The following is a 26,614-nucleotide window of genomic DNA, read 5'->3' as shown; positions in this document are numbered from 1 at the left end:
GTCATGAGTGCCATTGCGCTGATTACTTTAGCTCAACGGCACTCATGACATACTGCCCCCTTTCCGAATAGTGTTCTCCCCCGGGTTTCTGGGTTTTCCCCATGGAGCTGTCAAAACGCCATTTTTTTTTTTTTTTTTTTTTTTTTTTTTTTCAAAGTTCCCGCCGGAGTAGTTGTCGCCCCTCCCTTTGCTCCTCCCTCTACCACGTGCCTTCCCAGGGTGTGTCCATGGTGCGCATGCTCGGGTTCTGACCTGGCGTGCGCATGCTCCAACCACACCCTGTTTGTTTGGCTCAGTTCGGCGAGGCGAGAGGCGTGGCTGGTCGGGTGCTGCTCAGCTCCAGGTAGGGCCCTTTTTTGCTTATTTGGAGTGCGTCGCCTTTGTTGTGTCTCCTGGGCGTTGCCCCCAGGTTGCCCTGTTGACTTGCTTGCCACTCCCCCGCGGCCAGGGGGCGGGGGGAGGGTGCTGGCGATCGTTTGTCACCACCCCGTGGGCCCGGGGCGGGGGGAGTGAGTCCCGGGGGGGGGGAGGTCCACCCAAGTCGCGGGCTTGGGGGGGGCCCCTTCCCTTGGGGCACGGGAGGCGGGGGGAGGCCTGCGGGGGGGGGGGTTGGTTTTGCTGACCTTGATTGCGGTTTGTCGGGGTATGCCCGGTGGAATGCTCTGGTCAGGTCAGGCGCTTTAACGTTGTGCGCCGCCACCCATTCCGGGTGGGGGAAGTGTTTCCACCTGACCAGATAGTGTAGGGTTCCTCGTTGCTTGCGTGAGTCGAGGATGTCCCTTATCTCGAAGTGGTGTTGCCCGTCGATCATAAGCGGTGCGGGCTGAGGCGTGCTTGGGTGCCATCGGGAGGTGGTTGCCGGTTTTAGGAGGCTGGTGTGGAACACCGGGTGGAGCCTCCGGAGGTTGTGTGGCAGGTCCAGGCGTATTGCTACCGGGTTCACTATTTGCGTGACTCGGAACGGCCCGATGTACTTAGGCCCCAGTTTTTTCGAGGGTTGGGTTGACTTTAGGAACTTGGTGGAGAGATAGGCCATATCCCCCGCCTGGAACGTCGGTTGTTGGCGCCGGTGCTTGTCGGCCTGCTCTTTGTAAGCAGCCTGTGCCTCCTTCAGCGCCGCCGTGATTACTGGCCATGCTTCCGCGATCTTCCGTCCCCAGTCGCTGGCGTCCACCTGGGGTTCCGGGGGTTGAGGTAGCTCCGGTATGGGGACGAAGTCGCGCCCCGAGACTACTTCGAACGGGGTTTTTCCCGTGCTCGTGTGGACGGCGTTGTTGTATGCGACTTCGGCGAACGGGAGCAGTTCAGCCCAGTCGTCCTGGTGGTAGTTCGTATAGGATCGTATAAATTGCTCTAAGGTGGCATTAAGAACCTCAGTGGCTCCGTCCGTCTGCGGATGCCAAGCCGTAGACAGGGCCTGTTGGGTCCCCGTCAGCTTCAAGAAGGCCCGCCAGAATTTGGAGGTGAACTGTGTGCCCCTGTCGGTCACCACACGTGCGGGACATCCGTGTAGCCTGTACACGTGGATGAGGAAGAGTTTGGCTAGTTGTTGTGAGGATGGGACTGACGTGCAGGGGATGAAGTGGGCCTGCTTTGAGAAGTAGTCCTTCACCACCCAAATGGCCGTTTTCTTCTGGCTGGGTGGGAGGTCCACTATAAAATCCATAGAGATTTCCTCCCATGGGCGGGAGGGTTCTGCCACCCGTTGCAATAGCCCCGCGGGTTTGCCTGGTGCCCGTTTGGCCCTAGCGCACGTTGGGCAGGACGCCACGTAGGTTTTTACGTCTCGCCTGAGCGCGGGCCACCAGAATTGCCGCCGTGTTAGGTGTAGGGTCTTGAGGAACCCAAAGTGTCCCGCTTGCTTGGCGTCGTGTGACCTATGCAAGATCGCCTGGCGTTGCGAGTCCGGGACGTAGATTCTGCCTTCCCCCCATGCTAGGTCTTGCGCCATCGTTACCTTGTCGGGGTTTGCCAGGAACCAGGGGTCGGTTTTGAGGGCGGCGGCGAGGTCCGTGCGCATTCCCCCTGGTAGTTGCGGTTGCCTTCTTTCCGTCGCCGGTTATCCCGCCGTCGGCTGCGCCGTAGCGTCGAGCTGCCTTCGTGCGCCGCTTCGGGTGGTCACGGCCATCCCCAGTTGCGAGGCGGATAGGACCGTCCCAATGGTGTCTGGGGCGGGCTCTTCGTCTTGGGGCAGTCGGGAGAGGGCGTCGGCCAGGAAGTTCTTCTTGCCCGGCATGAACTTCAACTGGAAATCAAAGCGGCTGAAGAATTGTGCCCATCGGACCTGTTTTGGGCTAAGGCGTCTAGGCGTTCGTAGGGCCTCGAGGTTCCGGTGGTCCGTCCAGACCTCGAATGGTTGGGTGGCTCCCTCGAGTAGGTGACGCCATGTTTCTAGTGCCGATTTCACCGCAAAGGCTTCTTTCTCCCAGACGTGCCATCGCCTCTCTGTCTCGGAGAACTTCCTTGACAGGTAGGCGCATGGTTTCAGGAGCCCCGTGGAGTCTTTTTGTAGGAGGATGGCTCCCAGGGAGAAGTCTGAGGCGTCGGCTTGGACCACGAACGGCCGTTCTGGGTCCGGGTGCGCGAGGGTTGGCTCCGTCGTGAACAGCGCTTTCAGCTTGTCGAATGCGGTCTGGCACGCGGGAGTCCAATTCAGCACTGTGCCTGGGTTCTTGGCGCGTCTGGTGTCCCCCACCCCTTTGGTTTTGAGGAGGTCCGTTAAGGGGAGGGCTATCTCAGCGAACCCCCGGGCGAAGGACCTGTAGAAATTCGCGAATCCCAGGAAGCTCTGTAGTTGCCGTCTGTTGCGGGGCCGCTCCCAGTTTAGTACCGCTTCGACTTTTGCGGGGTCCATTTCGATGCCGTCCCCGGAGATTCGATACCCCAAATAGTCTAGGCGGTCTTTGTGAAACTCGCACTTTGCGGGCTTTGCATAGAGCTGCGCCCTTCTGAGCTTGTCGAGGACTTGCCTGACTAAGGTTACGTGTTCCTCGTATGTTTTTGTGTAAATAAGGACGTCGTCGATGTAGACCAGGACCCCTTTAAACAGATGTTCATGCAGTACCTCATTGATGAGCTGCATGAACACCCCAGGGGCCCCCGCGAGTCCGAAGGGCAGTACCTTGTACTGGAAAGCGCCTAGGGGGCAGTTGAACGCCGTCTTCCATTCGTCCCCCTCCCTGATTCGGATGCGATAGTACGCCTCGCGCAGGTCCAATTTGGAAAAGACTTTGCCCGTGGACAGGTGGGCGAGCATGTCCTTCACCAGGGGTAAGGGGTATTTGTTGGACAGGGAAGCCGCGTTTAGGCCCCGGTAGTCGGTACAGAGCCGTAGGGTCCCGTCTTTCTTCTCCCGGAATAGGACGGGGGCTCCGACCGGAGAGCATGCTGGCTCTATAAATCCCCTGTCTAGGTTTTTATCGATGAACTCCCGGAGGGTTGCCATCTCCTTCGGGGTCATCGAATAGATCTTTGGTCTAGGTAGGGGGACGTCGGGCAGTAGGTCGATTCGGCAATCCGTCTTGCGGTGGGGGGGTAGTTGGTCTGCCTCTGCTTCTCCGAAGACCTCGGAGAAGTCGGCGTATTGTTCCGGTAGGTCTGCAGTGGTAGCGGCGTTGTCTTGTGTGGTCGCCTCCGCTCGTCCTACCGTGGGGTTGCTTTTGCCAGCTGGTACTGGTGCTCGATACTCGCCGTCGCCGAATGTGAAGGTGCGGGTCGCCCAGTTGATCCGCGGGTTGTTTTTCGCGAGCCATGGCATCCCCAGGACTGCAATGGGCCGTCCGATGGGCGTGACTACGAACGATGTGCGCTCGGTGTGAGTGCCCATTTGCAGGGTGACCGGCTCGGTTTGTAGCGTGGCTGGTTTCCCCCCCGCTGTGGAGCCGTCCAGCTGGTGGAATGCCAGCGGCGTGGGGAGGGGGAAGCAGCGGAGTTCGAGTTTGGCGACTAGGTCGGGGTGGATAAGGTTTTTTGAGCACCCCGAGTCCACTAGTGCCGCGGCCGTGGTGGCTCCGTTGCCGGCAGAGAGTTGAATTGCTGCCAATATTACGGAGCTTTTGTCGTTTCGTTGAGGTGGTTCGCGTTGCTGTCCCGCCGCCTGCCTCGCCACGCGTTTCAGGGCAAGCGGGGAGCATTTCCCGCCGGCTGGTCGGGGTCGGTATTGTCCTCTTCTCCCCAGTAAGCGTCCCAGCCCTCTTCCGGTGTCGCTGTGGCCACGGTCATTCGGCGGTGAGGGGGCGGCCCCGGGTTGGGTGGTTTGGGGCTAATTTTCGGGGCGGGCTTGGGCGCGCTGGTCGGCGGTCGGTTGGCGAAGCAGTCCGCCGTCTTGTGCCCTAATTTGCCACACCTCCCGCAGGGCTCCCGGTTGAACTTCTTTTTTGGGTATATGGGGCCGGCCATCCCCCCGTGTGGTGCGGGTACCTTTTTCCCGACGTAGTTTGTGTCTTCCGTGGTTGTCATAAGGAAGGTGCGGTGCGCGTGTTCGGCTTTCCCCGCGAGGTGGATCCACCCGTGTAACGTTTCTGGGTCGTCGCGGTAGAGGGCCCATTGGAGAACGTCGCGGTTGAGCCCCTTTTTGAAGATTTCCAGCAGGGTGGTCTCAGACCAGTCGCAGACCTTTCCCGCGAGGGCTTTGAACTCCAGGGCGTAGTCAGGGACCGTGCGTGCGCCCTGTTTAAGTCTCTGGAGTGCGCTTTTCGCCCGTACTTTAGCTAGGGGGTCTTCGAAATAGTTTTTCATCTCGTTGATGAAAGCAGGGAAGGTGGCGAGGGCGGGGGAGCTGGACTCGTACAGTTGGACGTACCAGTCCGCCGCCCTGTCTTGGAGTTTGATCGCCACGGCGCCGATCTTGTCGGCCTCGGAGTCATAGGAGTTCCCGTGCCTCCCCATGAACTCCCTAGCGTTGGTGACGAAAAACGAGAGTTTTGAGGGGGTCCCATCGAAGAAGATGGGGAAGTCCTTTGGGGCCCGGGCGTTTTGCGCGGCCCCGCCTCTCGCTTCCCGGGATGTGGTGTCGGCCGCCTGTGCCGTCTGCTGGCTCTCCGCTGGCTCGTGTGGGTTCGGTGCTTCGCTCGGGGTGTAGGCTTGTGCGGGGACGTCATTGGGTGGCGCGGGGGGCATAAGCGCCTGGAGCATGGTCCGGAGTTCCGTCAGCTGAGCCCGCATGGCCGCGAGTTCAGCTCGTGCCTCCTCGTCCACAGCCCGCACCGCCGCTGGGGCCGGTTCCGTTGGCGCGTCCTCGGGGGGGGGGGTTCATCGTCCCTCCGCCGCGGGTCCGCTTCCTCCTCCGTCTGATGGGTGTCTCCGTCGTCCTCCTCCGTGTCGAGCACCGTGGGGCTGTCGCTCCACGCCCGTTGCTGGGGTGCGATGTGGGGCGCGGGGTCCTCCGCTGGTTTCGGAAGTCGTGCTGCTCCCTCCCGCGGTCGGGTTGCCTCCGTCGCCATCTCCCCTTGGGGTTGGAGCTGAGGCTCGGGTCGGGTGGGGTGGGCGTCCATGGCTCCGGGAGTCCGCGGTGCCTCTGGCCTCGGTCGGTCCTCCTCTGTCTCTTGCCGCGCGGCTCGCCCTCCTTGCCCGCGCCGTTCCGGCCTCATCTTGCTGGTCTTCTCGCCGTCTACTCCTCCCGCGGCTCGTTGTCGTCCGGTGGGGCTCGGCGAGGCTGAGTTTATGACTCTCAGCTTTATGTCATGCGCTGCCTACCTCTGAATAACGTTCAGACACTGGGTTGCAAAGCAGGCTCTGGTTTATTTCAGGATAGGTACAACGTTGTTAGAAAAAAGCTGAGAGTGACAGGAGCGCGCCGGTGCGGGGTTTAAATACCCCGCGCCGGTCAGCGCCCCCTCGCTCTCGGTCACGTCACCCCCCTTTGTCCCATGCGTTGCCCTGCCATTGGTTGAGGGTTTCCAGGATCGCCCATCCTCAGGTTTTCATTCTTCTGCTGATTGCTTTCAGCTGGGCGATCCCCGTGGTATTGCTGCTGATGGCTTGGGTGGCTCCGTGATCCGTTTATCTATTGTTTGTTAGCCGTTAGTCGTTGTGGGTTGATGGCTACTTAACTTGTACCCCTTCACCTATTTCCTTGTCATTGTCATGAGTGCCATTGCGCTGATTACTTTAGCTCAACGGCACTCATGACAACAAGTATAAACAAATTTAGTAACTCTTCACCCCCTATAAGGTTACAGACAGATATCTCTTCATCCCATGTCCCATCCCTTATCTATAAGCAAATCCATAGAACATCAACTTTTCAATTCTGGTGTCAGCAAGAAGTCCATAAAGGGTTGCCAGAACTTTGCAAAAAAAGTCTTATTTTAATCTTGATTAAATAAACCGACTTTATATTCCTTCCTTTTACTTCTAACAGTCTTAATCTTTAATTTAATCAAATATTGTTGTAGGATTTGATTTCTCTTTAATTCTTCTTTATCCCATCACATAGATTTCCTCAAGGCTTTAACAAGCCTCTTTAGATGCAATAAGAAAACATTTTCCAGGTCATTCCCATGGTTTATCATTTGTATTTCCCTTTTAATTTTTAAAGCTTTAGCCAGTTTCTTTTGTATATCCAGTAAAGCATCTTTTTCCAAAACTTATCTTGGCCTGTCATTTGTGGTTCCCTTTGGTATTTTCTCTGTCTTGTCAGATAAAATTTGTTCCACATCTGTCATTCCTTCATTAACATCTTTTCTATCCATAGAAGCAGACATCATTACTGACAGTGTTGATACTGTAGCTACTAATTTCTGGCTCCATTTTAAAAGATCTCCTTTAATGTTTCTGATATTAAAATGTTTTGTGTCATTTTGTAAGTCCCAGTATTAACTGACATCAAGAACAGGCTTGTATTTTTTTCCTTCTGCTTAAAACCTTTAGTCCCCTCTAGTCGCCAGACAAACTTTTTGTGAGCAGAGCAAAATTGTTCCACGTTTCCTATTTCCTTTAATCTACCTGTGGATTTGAGTCTACAAAATAGATGTTGATCTTAATTTACTCCCAATTCCTTCCCTTCAGTGTTTCAAAACTCTTGCATGAAGTAATATGAAGGACTATATTCACTGGCTGGTACTATTTCAGAATGCAAGAAAAGGTGGAATTTACAGTTTTGAAAACTTTTTTCTATGTTAGAAAGGTTGGGTCGGTTCTATGTTTGAGCGTTTCTTGAAGTAAAAAGCTAGAATATCAGGAAGAATGTTTACTTCCCACATGTATAGCTTTTAACATAAAGATACAAAGTTTCCTGTTCTCTTTTCTTGAAGACCTGTCATACTGAAACAATTGTATTGCCAGCTCTCCTGAAACCAGCTATGACTTTGGGAGAACAATTGTTATCAGATGCAATGTTTGGGTATCCCTGGCTTTCAGAATGTTTTTGTTCTGAAAAGGCTTGCGCAGCCCAACTTTTACTGCAGTGCAGTTAATGCTCATTTTAGTGCATGTAACAGAAGTATTTATGTTGTGTGTAGCTATAGATGTAGTATACTGAAAAAATTGCATAACTTTGAATTTATGCAAGTTAGGTCTTGCATAACCAGAAATTGCCTATACTCTTTTTTTATAATGGATAAGAGAAGTAAAGTTGCCCCACTGATCTTGAGGCAGGATGGTGCAAATATCTTACCATTGCAAAATGCAATAAAATTTCCCAATTCTTATAGCAATTGCACAAGATTACAGATGCTGAGACTGACAATTTTGTTTAATAAAAGCTCATGCTTAAAATGGTAACTTAAATAAAAATACAAGGTTCCCTATTGAAGTTTAGATATCTTTGTATTATCAGTTTTATGTCAAGGCTCCACATCTTTTTTCCATATTCTTCTGCCTATATATTTCTACCAGCATTGTTTATTCATTTAAAAAAATCAAAGTATAACAATATTAATAATAATGAACTGTCAAGTTCAGAATAAAACATGCAATTTGAACAATGTCATACATATCAAACAAATTTACCTACATTAGATAATTGAAATATATTGATATATTCTTGTGTTGCAGTAGAATTTAGACTGTGTTTCTTACAATTAATATCTAGGGAGTGTATCTACTTATACTTGCTAAAAACATGGTATGGAATGACACCAAACCATTTGAGAGTTGGATAATGTGATATCATATTCTTTGCAGAACACCCTCAATAAGATGGAGCTATGTAGCTACCAAGTTTGCACAGGTTAGTGATTTTTCTTTACCTGACATGGAAAACACTCCTTGGACCTACAAGCATTTATTAGCTGTCTTGCTTGAATATATCTATATCAGTTTATTTTCCCCTGGAATAAATCAGAGCCAGTTTTGCTGCCTAGTAAATCTGCTTTCTTTCAGGTAAGTTGAATTACTTATTACAAGCCCAATATAAGATGCTGGGTTACTCCAGTTTTTCATGATCTGGTACCCTGTAGATGTGTTGAGATTACAACCAGAATTGGGACCTCTGTATTATACTGAAATCTATTTCTTTTGTGTTTGCTTCATTCATTGAATAAATACTTATTGTCATTAACTTCAAGCTCCTGAGAAAATGCACATGCTCATGGTATCATTAATAAAAAAAATTACTTTTCTGGAGATAGGAGGCAATAATAGTTAATGGTGAAGTTCTTAAGCAGTATCTGCATGGCAGACTTTCAGCTGAGAATCCATAGCTCTTCTCCTACAGGAGAGCTGGGGCATTTAAAATGGGATATCTCCCCATTCCCATCAGCTCTGAAGGTAGCACTAGAAGTGTCTGACAGTGCTTCCTACAGAAGTAGATAGTTCCAGCCCAACTATGCTATGGAGATTGTGCACATCTGGCAACTCTGCTAACCATATGTGTGAAGGGCCCCCTTAATAACTAGACTTTCCTTCCTTTCCCTTTTTTAAAGTTTCTTTTTCCTTTTTTTAGTCCCCTTAGTTATTAACTCCTGTAGCAAGTAAAATCATAGATAGCAACTCACTGTTCATGGACACATCTGAGATTAGAGGATTGCTCCAGCAGTTGGAGTCAAGTAAGAGAACTAATTCCTCTTGGGTAATAATACACACCCTCTCTTCCCTGCTATACACTCTGTTGGAGACTGTGACCAATGTATCATCTGCAGAGATGTGGGCCACTTATGGCCTTGTCAGCACTCTTCTGGGGAATTGGATAGTCCTGGCATCAGAGGAGCTAGAAGCCAGTGGTGCCAGATGCCCAAATTCCCTACCACCTTGCACAGAAGGAACAGCAGTACTAGAATGCTCCAACTGGTTTTGTAGGTAATATCCTTTCCTCCCCAGGCATTCTCCAGTTGGGCTGCAGCCTCACCAGATCCAGGCCTCCCCTCCATTTACAGGGGAAGGCAAGAAACACTGTCTTAGTCAGCAAAATAAATACAACATGCAGAGGAAGGGGAGAAGCAGTACCACCCCACATACAGCCCCTTTCTCTTGGATGCCTCCTCTCCAGACCCTTGCCACAAGGTGTAAAGAGACTCTGCAAGGGGAAGAGGTATGCCATCAAATGAGGAAGAGTAGCCTAATCTTCCTTCTGTTCAGACACCTTCCTTAAGAATCACTTGAAGAGAGGAGGGGGAGTTGTTTCTAGATGAGGCAGAGAACCAATATTCAGGCTCTAAATCCACCAAATCTTTCCAAGGATGAACTTTCCAGAACTACTCAGAAAAGTTCCAGATGGAAACTCTGAGATCCATCATGGAGTGCCTCCAGAAAAGAGATGCCCTAGTCTTTCTGGATCTATAGGAGGTCTACGTGCACATCTTAATACACCCATCCCACAAGAAGTTCCTGAGATTTGAATAGCAGGGTACATGTTGCCGGTTCCAGGACCTCCATCTGGTCTGTTGCCAGCTCCCAGAATAGTGTTGGAGACTGTCATAACCCATCTCCGTTCCTGAGGAATACATAGGTACCCATACTCAAATGATTTGCTGACCAAACCTCCATTGATCAACAAGCAAAAGAATGGCAAGGTTTTGATGCAGGATCTGAAGGACCCAGGCTTCTTAATCAACATAGAAGAGAAGAACCTTCAGCTACCACACAATTTATAGCACCTGGGTGTGAATCTAGCCTCCAAAGAAGGCTGATCTCCCTATCAAAGGAGAGGAAGGCTATCCAACAGCTAGTCACCTCAGTCATTCAGATCAGCAACCTGGACTTCATGACTCTTGCTAGCCTTCAGGAACAGATGTCTGCTTGCATAGATTCAATAGCATGGGTAAGATTCTATCCCCCTTGTTCCAGTGCATCTTCCTCCCCTTCCAGCACCTAATAGCCTAAAGATTCCAAAGGTGCCTGGTGATCCCAGTGACTGGTATATCTCAGAAGCTGTATTTAAGGGCAGGGATGTATGGCTCTCTGAATGGGTCCAGCTCATCCTAGAGTCCACTTCTCTGGATTGGAGCACTCTTCCTATGCCAAGTAGTTCAGAAGGTTTGGATAGAAGAGAAAATTGAAGGCAATATTAACTTTCTGGAGCTAGATATAGCATGTTAAGTTCTGAGCAAATTCCAGATTCTGCAAGGCCAGCATAGACAATGTGACCACCAAAGCCTCCATCAGGAGAGAGAGAAGTAACAGATCATGACAGTTGATAAAGGAAGTGACAAACTCCTGCACTGTGGGCAAGGAAAACATACTGTCCTTCAAGACAGGATGTGTCTAGTGAATCCACAACATGATGGCAGACTGTCTCAGACCCCAACACCTGGATTTTGACAAATGGTATATATCAATCTTACGGTATATATTTAAATAATCTCCAAGCAGCTTCCACCAGTCACAGGATGGAGCAATTCCTTTCATACCACCTAATCCAAGTAGTAGAGGGAATAAGCTACTTCAGCGCTAACTGGCCCCAGGACCTACTTTGCACCTTGCCAGGTTTTGCTAATTTCTAAGTTCCTGAGAGAAATACAGAGAGTAGAGCTGATGTTGTTAGCTCCAAATTGACTCAGCAGACTCTGCTACTTAGATCTAGTCAGTGTGGTGGCATACTGACCATGGAGTTTCCCAGCATCACCAGACTGGCTGAATTAAGGGAGTTCAGACACCCAGGTTCCATCAGGTTGTATTTCACACCTGGAGATTGAGTAGGTGCATCTTGCCAACCTAGGATATAGTAGCAATACCATTCATACCTTTTAAGTGACCTGAAGAGTTTCCACCACTTCTGCAGATGGGCCAAAAGGACAAACCTCACCATCATCAGCCTGGCTTTCCTACAAGCAGGCTTTGACAGTAGCCCTTCACAAAGAGAAGTCAGACCTCTTGTCAGTCCTGATACCAAGAGCAATAAGCTTCTTTTGTTCCATCCTCACATCAAAAGATTCCTAAGGGGCACCTCCCTAACAAAGACATTCACGATCCAACAGTACACAGCATGGGATCTTTAGTTAGTATTTCAGTCTCTAACACAAGTGGTATTCCTAATAGCCATAACCTCAGCCAGGCAAACATCAGAAGTAGGTGCAGCCTCAGGCACAAAGAAGGTCTGCGTATTCCACCAGGCACCACCTGTCTGTGTGAGGGCCAGGATGTTAGCCTCCATTCAGCAGCAGCTCCAAGATCAGCTAGAAAAGGACTGGCACAACTAGATATCAAGCAGCCCATCAGTACTTACTTGAGAACAGAGGAGTATAGAGTTTCAGACAGACTCCTGGTAGCTTTTTGACAGCTCCATCATCATGCCACAAAGCTTCACTGACCATGATCTTTGAATGAATAAAAGTTTGTATTGGACTAATCTACAAGGCCCTGTATAAGCCTGGTAACAAGAGGTGGCTCTCCACAAGCAATCATGGCCCACTCCACTAGAAGCACAGATTAGCTGCCTTCAGTACTAATGCCCAGTGGCACACATTTATATTCCTCTCAGCCTTCCTTTGTAAAACATTATAAGCTGAACTCTTAATCCTTGGTCAAAGCATCCTTCAACAGATGGATGCTGCAGAAAATAGTTGCTGGCAAGGAATAGGGGCTCACTGAATGTAAGATCCCACCCTTGAGATATCTGTAGTTATATCTCATTGCGAAATGCCCTGTCTCCACTATTAGAAAATGGTACGGACTTACGTGGAGTGGAGGTGGCATCCAGCTAAAGTGTACAATTTCAACCACCAGTTATCCTATGAGTTTATTCTTTTTTTTTCTGTCTCTCTCAAGTATGCTTCCTTTGAGCTCTGCTTCTTGCTTGTTCCAAAACTGGGGATAGAGCTATTTCATCCTAGACAACCATCAAAACCCTAGCCATGACTATGACATGCGATGTAGTCTTCTCCAAAATTAATCTAGTTATTAATAAATTAGATTCGCCTCAACACCTATTATTTAAAGCAGGAATATGCAACTAGTTGCTTCAAAATACTTTGGATTAATTCCCATATCTATGTTAATTTGCCACACTGGTTACAGTTCATGTGTGACTATATAAAATGTAGTCCTAAACATCAGAAAGGCACCAGAGAACGTACTATTCCTGATTTAAAGGGTAATCTACTCCAGTGTTAAAGTATAATCTTCATTAAAATTACTTCTTTGTTCCACAATTCCTGTACCATATTAGTCTAACAATGATAGGGTTTTTCAGACAGCAGCAAGTATTTCCTGGGGGCTCAGTCCCATGTAGATACATTTACTTCATGAGTGGGATCATTTATGTGTAGTTCATGTGTAAGCATCATACGGGGGCACACCACCATGTGTTGGCATGCTAACTCTTAAATAGCTCACATAGTAAGCGTATATATGTGCTATAGAGCGTACATGGAACACATCCACAGGCGAGGATGATCACAGGTATTTTAAGCCAGCAAAGGAAAAGCTTCTGAATAACTTTCTTTGCTTTTACGAGTATATCTTCCACCCTTCTCCCTAAATCTAGGAAAAATTAGATCCTAAGCAGCAGTAAAATAAAATGTCACTTGAGGGAGAAGGGTAGTTGACAGTTTTTTTTAATTGCTCTGTGATTCCTTCCAAATTTCTCTGATTATCAACTGATTTCGATTTTCCCTGTTGTCTAGGTTCTTGGTTCATTTTTCTATGCTTACTACATATTTGTAAGACTCTGTATTCCAACGTATCGGAATTATAGCCAGGAACACTTCAGTCTACGAGGACTAGTTCTTTGCATCTTCAACTCTATTCTTCCAGGTGAGTTCCTGTGAATGAGCCTGTGGCTCTTTCATTGAAAGCTTTTGATTGCAATACAGTTACAAATGCTGTGTAGCTAGCAAATGGAAAATGAGGCACGCTAAATATGTGTTGGAAAATGACCACTCAAGGTTCCAAGCAAATAACAGAACACAAACATTATTTCTTTTCAGGGATTTGGTATCAGAAGAACATTAGTCATTGTATTGCTGGGCAGCCTTATACTTTTCTGAAACAACATAAGTACAAGTCAGCTTCTACATTCCTTGCTCCTATCATTTTCTTGTGCAAGGGAGTTCCAGGTTTCTTAAATTAAATATAAGCACTGCTTCTGGATATAGCATACCGTGGGGGATCAGATTCTGCACCATTTTGTGCAGCAATTGCTGACCAGAGGTTCTACGTAGAGTACACCCTCTATTTGAAATTGTATTTCCATTGTATTTCTTCCCCACAAGCCTTTGAAAGTATTCCTTCTTTCGTATTTGACTTTCACCCTAACTCTACAACTCCCAGTCTCTTTTGTTCTTTCTTTCTCCTGCTTTTATACGGACTTCTTCCAATAATAGCTTCCTTCTCATCACTTTTTTCTATCCCTTGATTGTTTCTGAATTACTGTAAACTCCTTTCTTGCCATTTCCCCCCTCAGGGACAGAAACTCCCCTGCTCCAAATCGTCCTAGCTATTAGACTCATTTCTGCTTGGTCTGTAGACACTCCTATGTAGGTGCCAGTGCTATGTGGATGTTCTGCAGAGGAGTTGGCCATCAGCATGGCCAGAAAATGTAACAACTGTGAATATTTCTTCTTGTCCTCTCAGTAATCCTTTACTTACAGAAAGGGTACCACTTATCCAAGTAAACATTTCTCAGAGTAGATGTTTTAAAACTACAAAATACTTTCTTATTGTTAAACTTAGTTCCGCACACCCAGCGGTCTACTTGCTCTGCTTGTTGTTCCTTTCACCCCTTTCTTCCAATCTGCACACTACAGCCTTGCCCTCAGACCAACTCCCACTTTTCAGCATACATTGTCCCTGGGATGCTGCTGGAATCTATCCACTCAAGGTCTGTACTACCTTACAGTTTCAGAAATGCCACCTGCCCCGGAAGGTAACTTGTAATGTAGTCCTTAAAAAGGATGGTACGTACTTGTTTTCATGGGTGTCATTAGGATGTTCTCTACTTTTAACCTTAAGTTGCAAATATAAGCAGCATTTATCATAATGAATTAAATTAACCTGCTCTTTTCCTTTTAATGCTTTCCCAGGTGTATTGATTCTATTCCTGACCTTCTTTGCATTCCTTCATTGCTGGCTTAATGCTTTTGCTGAGATGCTCCGTTTTGCTGACAGAATGTTTTATAAGGTAACTGAGGTCCAGGGCTCATAGTCTGCCACCCTTTTCTGAAGTGTTCACTACAACTGTACTGTACAACAAATAATTGGCAAGAGGCAAGAAGGGAAAAGTGCCCATTTGAAGGAAATGGTATGTGCTTGTGCTGTATGTACATATGCATGTGCATCGATACACACCTTGAAAACCTTTGGGCAGAGATTTCATCAGACTTCTAGTGAGTAGAAGGTCCCATGCCTATAGATGTTACTGCCAGGCTTCCTGTTCACTTGCACGGAGTTATTAAATACACATAATTGCCTTGTGTATGTTAGGCTGTCTGTTTTTGTGAATTAAAACAACCTTGTTGGTAGTTTGGCATGGTTTTACATAAGAAGAATACGCTTTGTTAGTCTTGGCAGTTGCTAAAGTCTTTGAATGGCAGATAATCTTACAGAGGCTTGTTTGGAATCTGCTATGTTTCCTTTAAGCTTGTAACAGTTACTTGTGCAGCCTAGAAAAACAATGACAAAAATAGCTTTTGAGCCGCAGCAAATCTACTTTATAATGTTTTCCCTACAAGGATCAAATATTCTTATAAGGGACAAGCCTTAAAGAATTTGGTAAGAACTTTTGAGATAAGAGTTCCTTATACTGCAAGTGAGTTTTGTGGGCAGTGGTAGACAACATGGGGTCTTCCATATGCTTTGGGATCACACCTTATCTTATTCCTGTCTACTGACTGTTTCAGCAAAACCTGATGGGGGTTTTAGTCAAAAAGACCCAGAAGACATCAAGTTGCATGCTTCCATTCTAGAGTGTTTTGATAGGTTAGAAATATAAGCAACATTTTAAATATTTTTTTGGTTCCTTCAAGTCAGTCTTGACTCCTGGCGACTACCTGGACTAGTCTCTGCAATTTTTTTGGCAAGAGTTTTTGGAAGCGGTTTGCCATTATCTCCTTCCTAGGGCTGAGAGAGAGTGACTGGCCCAAGGTCACCCAGCTGGCTTTGTGCTGAAGGTGGGACTAGAACTCACAGTCTCCTGGTTTCTAGCCTGGTGCCTTAGCCACTACACCAAACTGGTGTAAAGTTGCAATGTATTCTTAACTTAGAGATCTGAAGGTTATATTTCAGTTGCTATTGAAATTTGTTAGTTGCAGCAGATCCTTGGCACAGTGGTTCTCAATTCTGAATTTCACTTCTCCTCTTTTTTATACCTTTTTAGGACTGGTGGAATTCTACATCTTTTGCAAACTATTATCGAACCTGGAATGTGGTGGTACATGACTGGCTCTATTACTATGCCTACAGAGACTTCCTCTGGGTAAGCAGACATTCTTATAGGTGATTGACTGATTATGTGCCATCAAGTTGGTATCAATTCTTAGTAACCATGGAGGTAGATTTTCTCCAAGATCATCTATCCATGGGGTTTTCTTGGTAAAATACAGGAGTGGTTTACCATTGCCTCCTTCCACGCAGAATGAAATGACGCTTTTGCTGTTGTCTCTAAAGTGATCACCTACCTCCTGCTTCTTCCTGTATCACTGCTACCCAATATAGGTGCCTGCTTGCTTTAGCTGAGGCAGCACAGCAGGACTTGGGTGTGTGCGTGTGCGTGTGCATGTGGTTATACATGTAGACCTGTCTTAATCATCTTGAATGTAATAGTTTTCTTTTTTAGTACTTTTATTTGGTACGCACTTATACTGTATTTAAGGGCAATACAAAACTTAATGGGAAATCTCTCTTCAGATGAATATGAAAAGATCACATATTTATTTATTTTGTGCTATGTTTACACCACTATTTCTTCTAAAGGAGCCCGGATCAGTATACCTCCTGATAGAAAAGAAAATACAGAGAAAGAATCTGCATTTGCATTTTTCTATACAGAATGCTTATTGAAAGTTTTGGATGATTTCTGGAAGCTGCACAAATTTTTTTTTTTAACTGGATATCCTTCTTTCTCTTGTTTGTCTGTCAACATCAGTTCTTTGGAAAAAAATTCAAAGCAGTTGCTATGCTGTCAGTTTTCACGGTTTCAGCTGCAGTACATGAATATGTCCTGGCCATTAGCTTGGGTTACTTCTATCCAGTCATGTTCTCCATGTTCATGTGTTTTGGAAGTAAGTAATAAATATAGTTTCCAGCAGTATGATAAGCAAAATGTTGAGAAAAAAAATCATTTGAATAATAAATGCCTAATTTCCAAAATGTAACAAGTTGAGGTTTTAGCATGGCTAGAATTTGGGAACTGTGATCCAGAAGCCACCTCTGATCTCTGATCACATCCTATCTTTTCTGGAGCCAGTTCTGAAGTGATGGAGGGGTTGCTTGGTGGGAGTATCTTAGACATAGAGCATATTGGAGAATAGGTGGGAGTGAGTGAAGTCTGTCCCTGATTTGCTGGGGAGCGTTGTGAGCGTAGAAGAAGGAAAAAGCAATTCAGAGAACAGAGTGAAAGGTTCTCCTCCTCCTCCTCTTAATAGCTATGGGTTCTGCCTTTAAATTTCCCATATTGGAGTGTAAAATCCAATTTATATCTTGACCAGTGTTAATTTTCAAGTTGATAGACTATCCTTGTAATGTATTAAATTTGTTTATTGTTGCAATATTTTCCTGGTGCTGTGATGCAATTGTTTGTGGAGGGGGGAGTGAATTTTACAGTCTTAATGGCTATTTCCTTTGTTCAGTGGTTTTCAACTTCATTCTTCATGACCGTCGGAAAAGCCCCATTTTTAACATCTTCATGTGGACGTCACTCTTCCTTGGCCATGGTGTCCTTATTTGCCTTTACGGGCAAGAATTATATGCCCGTCAGTATTGCCCCAGGGAAAATGTGAGTAATCTATCTGTAATAAGAACAGGTTGAGTTACTATTCAGAGCCATGAATTCAGAGACTAGAAATGATGAAAAAAACATTCACAGTTTGTCAACATTGCATTTAAGTTGCAGCACTCTGAATAGTTGAAAAATTGCCCGTGACTAGGAATGGTTTGAATGTCTGCTGGCATGAAAATTAAATACATACATACTTGGAAGACCAAGTTTTGAATAACTATTTTATGAGTAGATTATTTTAAATCTTAAAATACTGTCTGGAAATTATGGGAGATGAATCCCTATATAGCTGAAGGGTGAACAAGGCTGTTCAAGGAGTTGCCAGTATGGTATACTAAGAACTGGACTTCTCTATCTGCTTCAGTTGTGTTCATCCTGCTACCAGGTCTTTTGCATTTTACATGTTTGCAGCTGACTTGATATTAGAAGAGAAATGAGCATAAACCTATAAAAATGGTATATTGAACTTACATTAGTGTATTGAATTCCTTTATCCCATATTCCAAAGTCCAGGAAGTGGTCCATATAGAGAGTTCATAGCTGACACATTTGCAGTGGTAGTAAATATAACTTTATATTTGCATTGTGAAGTTCTAAGCTGGCATTCCACCTCTAGAAAAATTAAGGACATGCATTCCTGGGAGGTAGGGCAGGAAGGTACAATAGGTAGGAATTGTGTATGTAGGGAAGTTAGTAATGTCTTCATTCTATTAACTTATGAGACTCTCCACCAGCTTTAGATTCCCCTCAGTTCAGTAGAAATTTAACCACCATCTCTGTTGTAGTCAGAATATCCCTCACAAGTGCATGCATGGAGAGAGAGAATGAGAGGGGGGGGGTCATTCTATAATTCCCAAGTCTGGTATCTGGATAGTAGAAGCTTATAGAAGCCTCTGGAGCCAGGTAAACTTGCTGCTTTATCTCATCTCTCTCTCTCTCTCCCTCCCTCCCTCCCTCTCTCTCCCTCTATCTCTCCCTCTCCCTCTATCTCTATCTACTTCAGTCTGCAGAGGGTTTGGATCTGAATTTGGGTCTGAGTGAGAGCTACCTTGGAGTGATGGCAGTTTTGATTTCTCCCAGAAAAAAATCATGTCATGTGCATGGACTTTTATTAACAAGAAGGAGATTCTTGTAGATTTGAGAGATGTTGAGTCCTAAGTTCCTCTGTAAATGTTTTGCATTTCCTGGTTACCAAATGAAAATATATTTAGGTTATCATTGTGTAAGTTAGTGTGATTTATTGGATGATGCCGGATAAGCCAAACTTCTTGCCTAACATTGCTATTCCTCTTGTGTCTTATAGCCAACTTTCCTGGATTATGTGAAACCTCGTTCTTGGTCTTGCCCTATTAAGATATGAAGCCCTCTGGGATTTGTCTTTAGAATCAAGACCAGAAGATGCTCTTTAGACAAACAATAACAAACTGGGTCCAGTGATATAAATGACTTGAGCCTTCTTTTAAAGGAAGTTGTATTCTGGAAAATGATGGCATTTTGTCACACAAGGCAGCTAAACTTGTACAAGGCTCAGTAGGTGATTCTCATTCCTGAGCCATTTCCATGCTGGTCATGAAATTTGCTAAAATGGTGAAGAAATTTCTAGTTAAAATTTTGCCTATTGCAAATAGTTCTATATGTATTATTCCTTTTGTCTACTATGTATTATTCCTTTTGTCACACAGTATTGTGTGATCTGGGTAGTAGTGACCATTTGCATATGTCTTCCCTCAGCATCAGACTTGAAATGGGACATTTGAACAGTATTTGTACTATAGAATGAGGAGGCCAGCTGTTGTTTTTGTTCAGAAGCTGAGAGAAAGACAGATTTCTCTATTCACACTGGACTTAGGGGGAAAAAAGGAACAATTAAGATACCTTACAATTTATTTTATTTCTTAAACCATATCATAAGGGTTTCTTTGTTTTGAAGAACTATGTGTTACTGAAAGCTCTTGGTGGAAGGCCAAGGATATCCCCTCCATGTAAGTGAATTTATTGTTGCCTGGTTTAGATCAGCAGCAACAAGGGGGCTTTTTCTGTAATAGTAATAATATAACCATGTCATTTTGACTGATCCATCCATACAACAGATATTTGCAAATTTTGGCCTAGGATAAATAAAAGATGGACATTATCCAATACTGCTTTGAAGCGTAAAATTACTGCCTGTATGAATGATGCATTGTGAAAAATATGCCTAACGTTTTGCTTTGACTTCTTTTGATTTTTTTCTTTTGAATTAAAGAAAGCCTAGTGTTATTGACAGTACTTTCTAGCACTTGCTTTGATGCTTAGTTTCTTAATCATCTGGCAACACAGACTGGCCATTTACTACCACATTCACTTATCTTTTGAACTGGTAAAAGAGCATATTAAGTACTAAATAAGTTGTAAATTACATTGCTGGGTTATAGCACAGTGATCTGTATTACAGATAGCCTTGTGGATTTCATATACATTCAGACTAGGGCTGAATTCAGAGTAGGACCAGTTACTATAATAATGATGTGTGCTACTGAAGATCATAGAATTTAAACCAAACGTGTTTAAGTTTTCCTCCTCTCTTTAGTTTAGGACCAATTTAAAAGTGACATTATTAACTCAGCAATTGCATTATATTGTTTTTTTTAAAAAGTGGCTGCCATGAAAGGTAGATTTTATACTACTTTCTCTTCTTTGTTATGATCCCAGTTTGTTATGATAACCATTTGGAAGTTTGGAAGTGAAGCTCCCTTTGGTTACAATCATAAGCAGTTTTTCCCTCTATCTTGATAAAAATTAAGTCAGCCAGCAGATATAGTTTCATGGGTCAGATTCCTGTGAGCTAGTCATTCTCGACTGTGAGCATACTATCTTCAGTATTAATTTTTTTACAAACATCTGTGATATGCTGCCACATGTCCATTATTTTTACATTCTTTATTATCACTGCAGTGATATAGAACATAATTAGTATTGAAGAACTGAAGATGTGTTGACCTGAAAAGGTTCAACTTTCCAGTTAAAATACCAGTTTGCTCAGTAAGATTCCTTTGTGTGTAATAACTGGATGGATTATGAGACATATCTTTGCCAATGTGACACACAATCACTATATTGGTAGCTGACAGTTAATTCCCTATAGAGCTGATACAGCCTGTAGATAACTATTAGAGAACTCTGATTCTGTAGTCAATCTGCAGCAGTTCTCCCAACTACTCTGAAGGTCATTGGGGCTGTGACTCAGAGCAAAGAAGAAAGTTGAGGAAGATGGGAAGATAAATACACTCTGTATATATTTCAGCTCTTGCCTTAATTGATTCATGGTTCTCTAGTAAATTATAGGTGCTGATGGTTGTCCTCCTGTTTTGCCTAATTTCATCAAATTGAGTTCATACTGCACATACATTTTCTGTAGTATAGTTACTTAACTAGAGTGATTTAATCCCACTAGAGAACACCAGACTCAGCTTTCTTTCAGGATAAAAGCAGTTTGATGATGTTAAAAGGGCAACTGGAATAGTTTCATTCTACAGAAACATATAATTTAAAGATCCTTTCTTCTCTGAAAGTTCAACAGATTGGTTTCAATAGCCTGTTTTGTTTTTTGTTTTTGTTTCTTAGAAGATGACAAATTGAAATGAATCTTGGAAGATTTAAGATTTGCATGATCGATACAAATTAAACCATTAAACTATCCCATTTTAACAGAAATACTTTTCACACTGAAACCAACTTTTCCTAAAAATTTATTGCATATATTTTAAAAATCATTGACACAGAATGCTTACATTTATATTTGGCAATTATGTTATGGACAAATCAAATAACATTTACAGAAAGAAAATTGAATTTGTTATTTTGAAATAAAACTTGTGTACTCTAAATGTAATCTAAAATAAAAGTTTTGCACTTCTTTTAAATCTTTTATTTCTTTAAAGGATACAAATTCAATTTTCTGTTTCCACACTGAAGTTGAACTGTAGTATGATAGAGTCTGCAGTTAAAGAATCCAGCATGAAGAGAGACGACCCATGAGAGATGACCCATAAGAAATGAAGTGTGTATTCACAGTGAGGCCTGTGATATGTATCAATAATTGCTAACAAACTATTAATGTTCCAGCCCACAAGCACAAAAATCTAGTGCAAGCCATAATTACATCACAGGTCATGACGTTTCATATATGACATCATGATGGAGGTGATTCTTCCTCCCTCCCCTCACAAACAGATGTCTGTGTTTGCAAGTCCAGCATTTGTTTCAAGCAGTGCTACTGAAGTTATATACTGTAGATTGTGGCTGTATTACCGGTTTAGAAACTTTGTTTCCTTTAAGAAAACATTGGAATTAGTGACTTTGTGTGACATAAAGTTTCTGCATGAAGTGTTCAGTTTATTTAAAGAGGGCACATAGCTAGGAGTTTTTTGAAGGATGAAAGACATATTACTTGACATTATCACAAAAAGTAGCTGAAGTATCCCCAAAAGTAAGTGCAATACTTAACCTCACTATTCATTTGCAAATTCACTGAAACAATATCCAGTTTTGGAAAAGAATAAGGAAAGAACTTGGACTATTTCAGCTCCCAATAACACCTTGATACTTTCCCAATCATAATAAAGCACATGCTGGCTGGGTTCTCACAATATGATTGGTTTGTATGATTTGTCATGATTTGTTTGACTATGTTATTTGCTGTAACTATACTTTCTTTAATACCATGATTCAACAATCAAAAAGGGCAGAGACCATATTTGGCTTAGTATAGTGCACGAACTAAGACATTTTTCAACAAAAATACATCATTATTCAACTATAGTAGTGCTTTCTATATAAAGGTGTGAATATAAATTCAAAATACCTAATAATTGTGAATGGCATAAAAAAGCTTTGTTCCTAGAACACATGAACTTGTCCATTTTTAAAGATCTTTTTGGGTTGTGAGAGTCTTGTTGTTGATACAAGAACAGTATTTGCCTTTATAAGATTATCTGTAATCTATCCAAAGAAATCTATTTGTGTGTTATTTCTTTGAAGAAAACATTTAAATAATGTCTTTAAATAAAAAAGTGCCAAACCTTGTTTTCTTGAAAAAGTACATATAGTATCCATCAACATAATTTTCATAGCTTCACAACCTTTTAGCTTGAGTAGGAACTGGTAAAATTGAAGAATTTGTTTTTCAAGCAAGAAGGTTTAGACTTCCCCCTTGGAAGCAATGAAAAGGATTATACCAGTGAGAAGAGGAAATTAAGATTAACTTGACATTTACATGGAATACAGTTTTCACCATTGGACGGGTCAAAGACTATGATTCTGGAGCAAGTAATTTTATTGATTGATTAGAAAATGTTGGTTAATTGTAAAATGTATTGAACTGTGTGACCTTTGTGTCATGGGAAATAATTATACTCTGTGATCTTACTGTACTACAAAAACTTAAATATATTTTGCTATCTGTGAAACATGTTGGCTTCATTCATTTCCACATCTGACATACTTCATTCAAGCTGTAAACTGTGTGTCCTCCCAAAAGTTTGCTAGAAATGTGGGTGGCATTAGCTCTAATTCTAGTATGTTTTTGCATGTTCACAAATGGCACATTCAATAAAACCACCTGGCTAGTGGTCCTTACAGCCATTCAATCCAACACCCTTGCAAGGGCATAATAATTTTCTCTGCTGCAGTAATATGATATATGGGCTTTGAGAGTAATAGGTATGATTCTCTAATAAAAATGTTCATCTCTATAATAAAGTCCCCTTTTGGGAGAGATGGGTGGTGATAGAAATTTGAAGAACAAAGTAAAAATCATGAAAAAATAGATTAGGTAAATTATTTATTTATTTGGTAATTGGGGTTTTTCATTGCCTAAAACAATAAGATACGTATATTACTAATTAAAATACTAATATAGAATGGTGGGTGATAATCTTACAACTTTTTTCTAATCTTAGGGGTCAAATGGCTAGATAAGAGTGGCAGCTATAAATCCTCCTCATAAAACAGCCTTTGGTTTTCAGCAAAAGTTGCTTGACTTAACTGCCCTTTATCCTGCATTAAACTGCATACATGCAGGTGGAACACCGGGTGGAGTTTCTCTGAGGCTAAGCAGGTTTGGGTGGATTAGTACTTCGATAGACGCTTGGCGGATCCAGAGTTGTAACCTAAACTAGGAAGATAATGACAAGCCACTTCCATACCACTGCAAAGGGTCTCGCAGGAGTGTGTCACTTAGTCACCGGGATTTGTGTGTGATTTCAAGGGATGCTTCCTTAAGTTGTGACTCTGCTGCTTTACTTTGGAAGTTAACTTCAAACCCAGCTATATTAAATCATACTATGTCTCAATCCCAATAGAAGAGAGTATCTGTAGCTCAGGGTGGAACTGGCACTCTCAGCTTGGTTGTTGGCTTGCAGACATTTCATTACCCGACTAGGTAACATCATCAGTGCGAGTGAGTGTTGCACTGATGTCATTACCTAGTTGGGTAATGAAATGTCTACAAGCAAACACTTCTGCAAAGGATCGTTACCTTGTCATGATGCTGGAGCTTGAGCACCTCGATGCCATGAGCTAAACCATGAAGGGCCACCCAAGACGGGAAGGGCATGACAGGTCAGACTCAATGCAATCCCTGGGGAAGGTAATGGCAACCCACCCCAGTATTCTTGCCGTGAAAACTCAATGGATCAGTACAACCAGAGATATGTTGGTATACCATCGGAAGATGAGACCCCCAGGTCGGAAGATGGCCAAAATGCTACTGGGCAGGAACAGAGGATGAGTTCAACTAGCCCCAGACGTGATGACGCAGCTAGCTCAAAGCCGAAAGGATGGCTAGCCGCCGACAGTGCTGGTGGTGAACGGCGAATCCGATGTTCTAAGGATCAACACACCATTGGAACCTGGAATGTAAGATCTATGAGCCAGGGCAAATTGGATGTGGTTATTGGTGAGATGTCAAGATAAAGATAGACATTGTGGGCATCAGTGAACTGAAATGGACTGGAATGGGCCATTTCACATCAAATGACCACCAGATCTACTACTGTGGACAAGAAGACCACAGAAGAAATGGAGTAGCCTTCATAATTAATAGTAAAGTGGCTAAAGCAGTGCTCGGATACAATCCAAAAAATGATAGAATGATCTCAATTTGAATTCAGGACAAGCCATCTAACATCACAGTGATCCAAATATACACCCCAACCACAGATGCTGAAGAAGCTGAAGTAGAGCAGTTCTATGAGCATCTGCAGCACCTAATGGACAACACGCCTAAAAGAGATGCTATTTTCATCACAGGAGACTGGAATGCTAAGGTGGGCAGTCAAATGACACCTGGAATTACAGGTAAGCATGGCCTGGGAGAACAAAACAAAGCAGGACATAGGCTGATAGAATTTTGCCAAGACAACTCACTCTGCGTAACAAACACTCTCTTCCAACAACCTAAGAGATGGCTTTATACATGGACTTCCCCAGATGGACAACACCGAAATCAGATTGACTACATCCTTTGCAGCCAAAGGTGGCGGACATCTATACAGTTGGTAAAAACAAGACCTGGAGCTGACTGTAGTTCAGATCACGAACTTCTTCTTGCACAATTTAGGATCAGACCAAAGAGATTAGGGAAGACCCACAGATCAGCTAGATATGAGCTCACTAATATTCCTAAGGAATACGCAGTGGAGGTGAAGAATCAATTTAAGGGACTGGACTTAGTAGATAGGGTCCCGGAAGAACTAGGGAGAGAAGTTCGCAACATAGTTCAGGAGGCGGCAACAAAATACATCCCAAAGAAAGAGAAAACCAAGAAGGCAAAATGGCTGTCTGCTGAGACACTAGAAGTAGCCCAAGAAAGAAGGAAAGCAAAAGGCAACAGTGATAGGGGGAGATATGCCCAATTAAATGCAAAATTCCAGAGGTTAGCCAGAAGAGATAAGGAATTATTTTTAAACAGGGAATGTGTGGAAGTGGAAGAAGACCATAGAATAGGAAGGACAAGAGACCTCTTCCAGAAAATTAGAAACAATGGAGGTAAATTCCAGGCAAAAATGGGTATGATCAAAAACAAAGATGGCAAGGACCTAACAGAAGAAGAAGAGATCAAGAAAAGGTGGCAAGAATATACGGAAGACCTGTATAGGAAGGATAACAATATCGGGGATAGCTTTGATGGTGTGGTCAGGGAGCTAGAGGCAGACATCCTGAAGACTGAGGTTGAGTGGGCCTTAAGAAGCATCGCTAATAACAAGGCAGCAGGAGATGACGGCATCCCAGCTGAACTGTTCAAAATCTTGCGAGATGATGCTCTCAAGGTAATGCATGTTATATGCCAGCAAATTTGGAAAACACAAGAATGGCCATCAGATTGGAAAAAATCAACTTATATCCCCATACCAAAAAAGGGAAACACTAAAGAATGTTCAAACTATCGAACAGTGGCACTCATTTCACATGCCAGTAAGGTAATGCTCAAGACCCTGCAAGGTAGACTTCAGCAATTCATGGAGCGAGAATTGCCAGATGTACAAGCTGGGTTTAGAAAAGGCAGAGGAACTAGGGACCAAGTTGCCAAGTTGTTGTTTATTCGTTCAGTTGCTTCCGACTCTTCATGACTTCATGGACCAGCCCACGCCAGAGCTTCCTGTCGGTCGTCAACACCCCCAGTTCCCCCAGGGACTAATCCATCACCTCTAGAATATCATCCATCCATCTTGCCCTTGGTCGGCCCCTCTTCCTCTTGCCTTCCACTCTCCCTAGCATCAACATCATCTCCAGGCTGTCCTGTCTTCTCATTATGTGGCCAAAGTATTTCAGTTTTCCCTTTAATATCATTCCTACAAGTGAGCAGTCTGGCTTTATTTCCTGGAGTATGGACTGGTTTGATCTTCTTGCACTCCAAGGCACTCTCAGAATTTTCCTCCAACACCACAGTTCAAAAGCATCGATCTTCCTTCTCTCAGCCTTCCTTATGGTCCAGCTCTCGCAGCCATATGTTACTCCGGGGAACACCATTGCTTTAACTATGCGGGCCTTTGTTGTCAGTGTGATGTCTCTGCTCTTAACTATTTTATCGAGATTTGTCATTGCTCTTCTCCCAAGGATTAAGCGTCTTCTGATTTCCTGACTGCAGTCAGTATCCGCAGTAATCTTCGCACCTAGAAATACAAAATCTTTCACTGCTTCTACATTTTCTCCCTCTATTTGCCAGTGATCAATCAAGCTGGTCGCCATAATTTTGGTTTTTTTGAGGTTTAGCTGCAAGCCAGCTTTTGCACTTTCTTCTTTCATCTTCATCATAAGGCTCCT

General features: G+C 44.0%; 1 protein-coding gene across 2 annotated transcripts in view; it reads left to right on the top strand.

Annotated features, from left to right (window-relative positions):
- SOAT1 (sterol O-acyltransferase 1) overlaps positions 1-22,758 on the top strand; it is a 49,993-nt gene extending 27,235 nt beyond the window's left edge. For both annotated transcript variants that reach the window (XM_063298472.1, XM_063298471.1), the window contains exons 10-16: positions 8,125-8,170; positions 13,002-13,131; positions 14,400-14,497; positions 15,692-15,790; positions 16,460-16,595; positions 17,163-17,308; positions 18,615-22,758. In XM_063298472.1, the coding sequence (XP_063154542.1) occupies positions 8,125-8,170; positions 13,002-13,131; positions 14,400-14,497; positions 15,692-15,790; positions 16,460-16,595; positions 17,163-17,308; positions 18,615-18,671 (712 nt within the window). In that variant the 3' untranslated portion in view covers positions 18,672-22,758. The remainder of the gene's footprint in view (positions 1-8,124; positions 8,171-13,001; positions 13,132-14,399; positions 14,498-15,691; positions 15,791-16,459; positions 16,596-17,162; positions 17,309-18,614) is intronic.
- The last annotated feature ends 3,856 nt before the right edge of the window (positions 22,759-26,614 follow it).

This window comes from Candoia aspera, chromosome 3 (genome assembly GCF_035149785.1).
Source record: "Candoia aspera isolate rCanAsp1 chromosome 3, rCanAsp1.hap2, whole genome shotgun sequence".
In the NCBI taxonomy this organism is placed as follows: domain Eukaryota; kingdom Metazoa; phylum Chordata; class Lepidosauria; order Squamata; family Boidae; genus Candoia; species Candoia aspera.
Note: the sequence above shows the minus strand (reverse complement) of the source record. Positions and strands in the feature narration are given on the sequence as shown.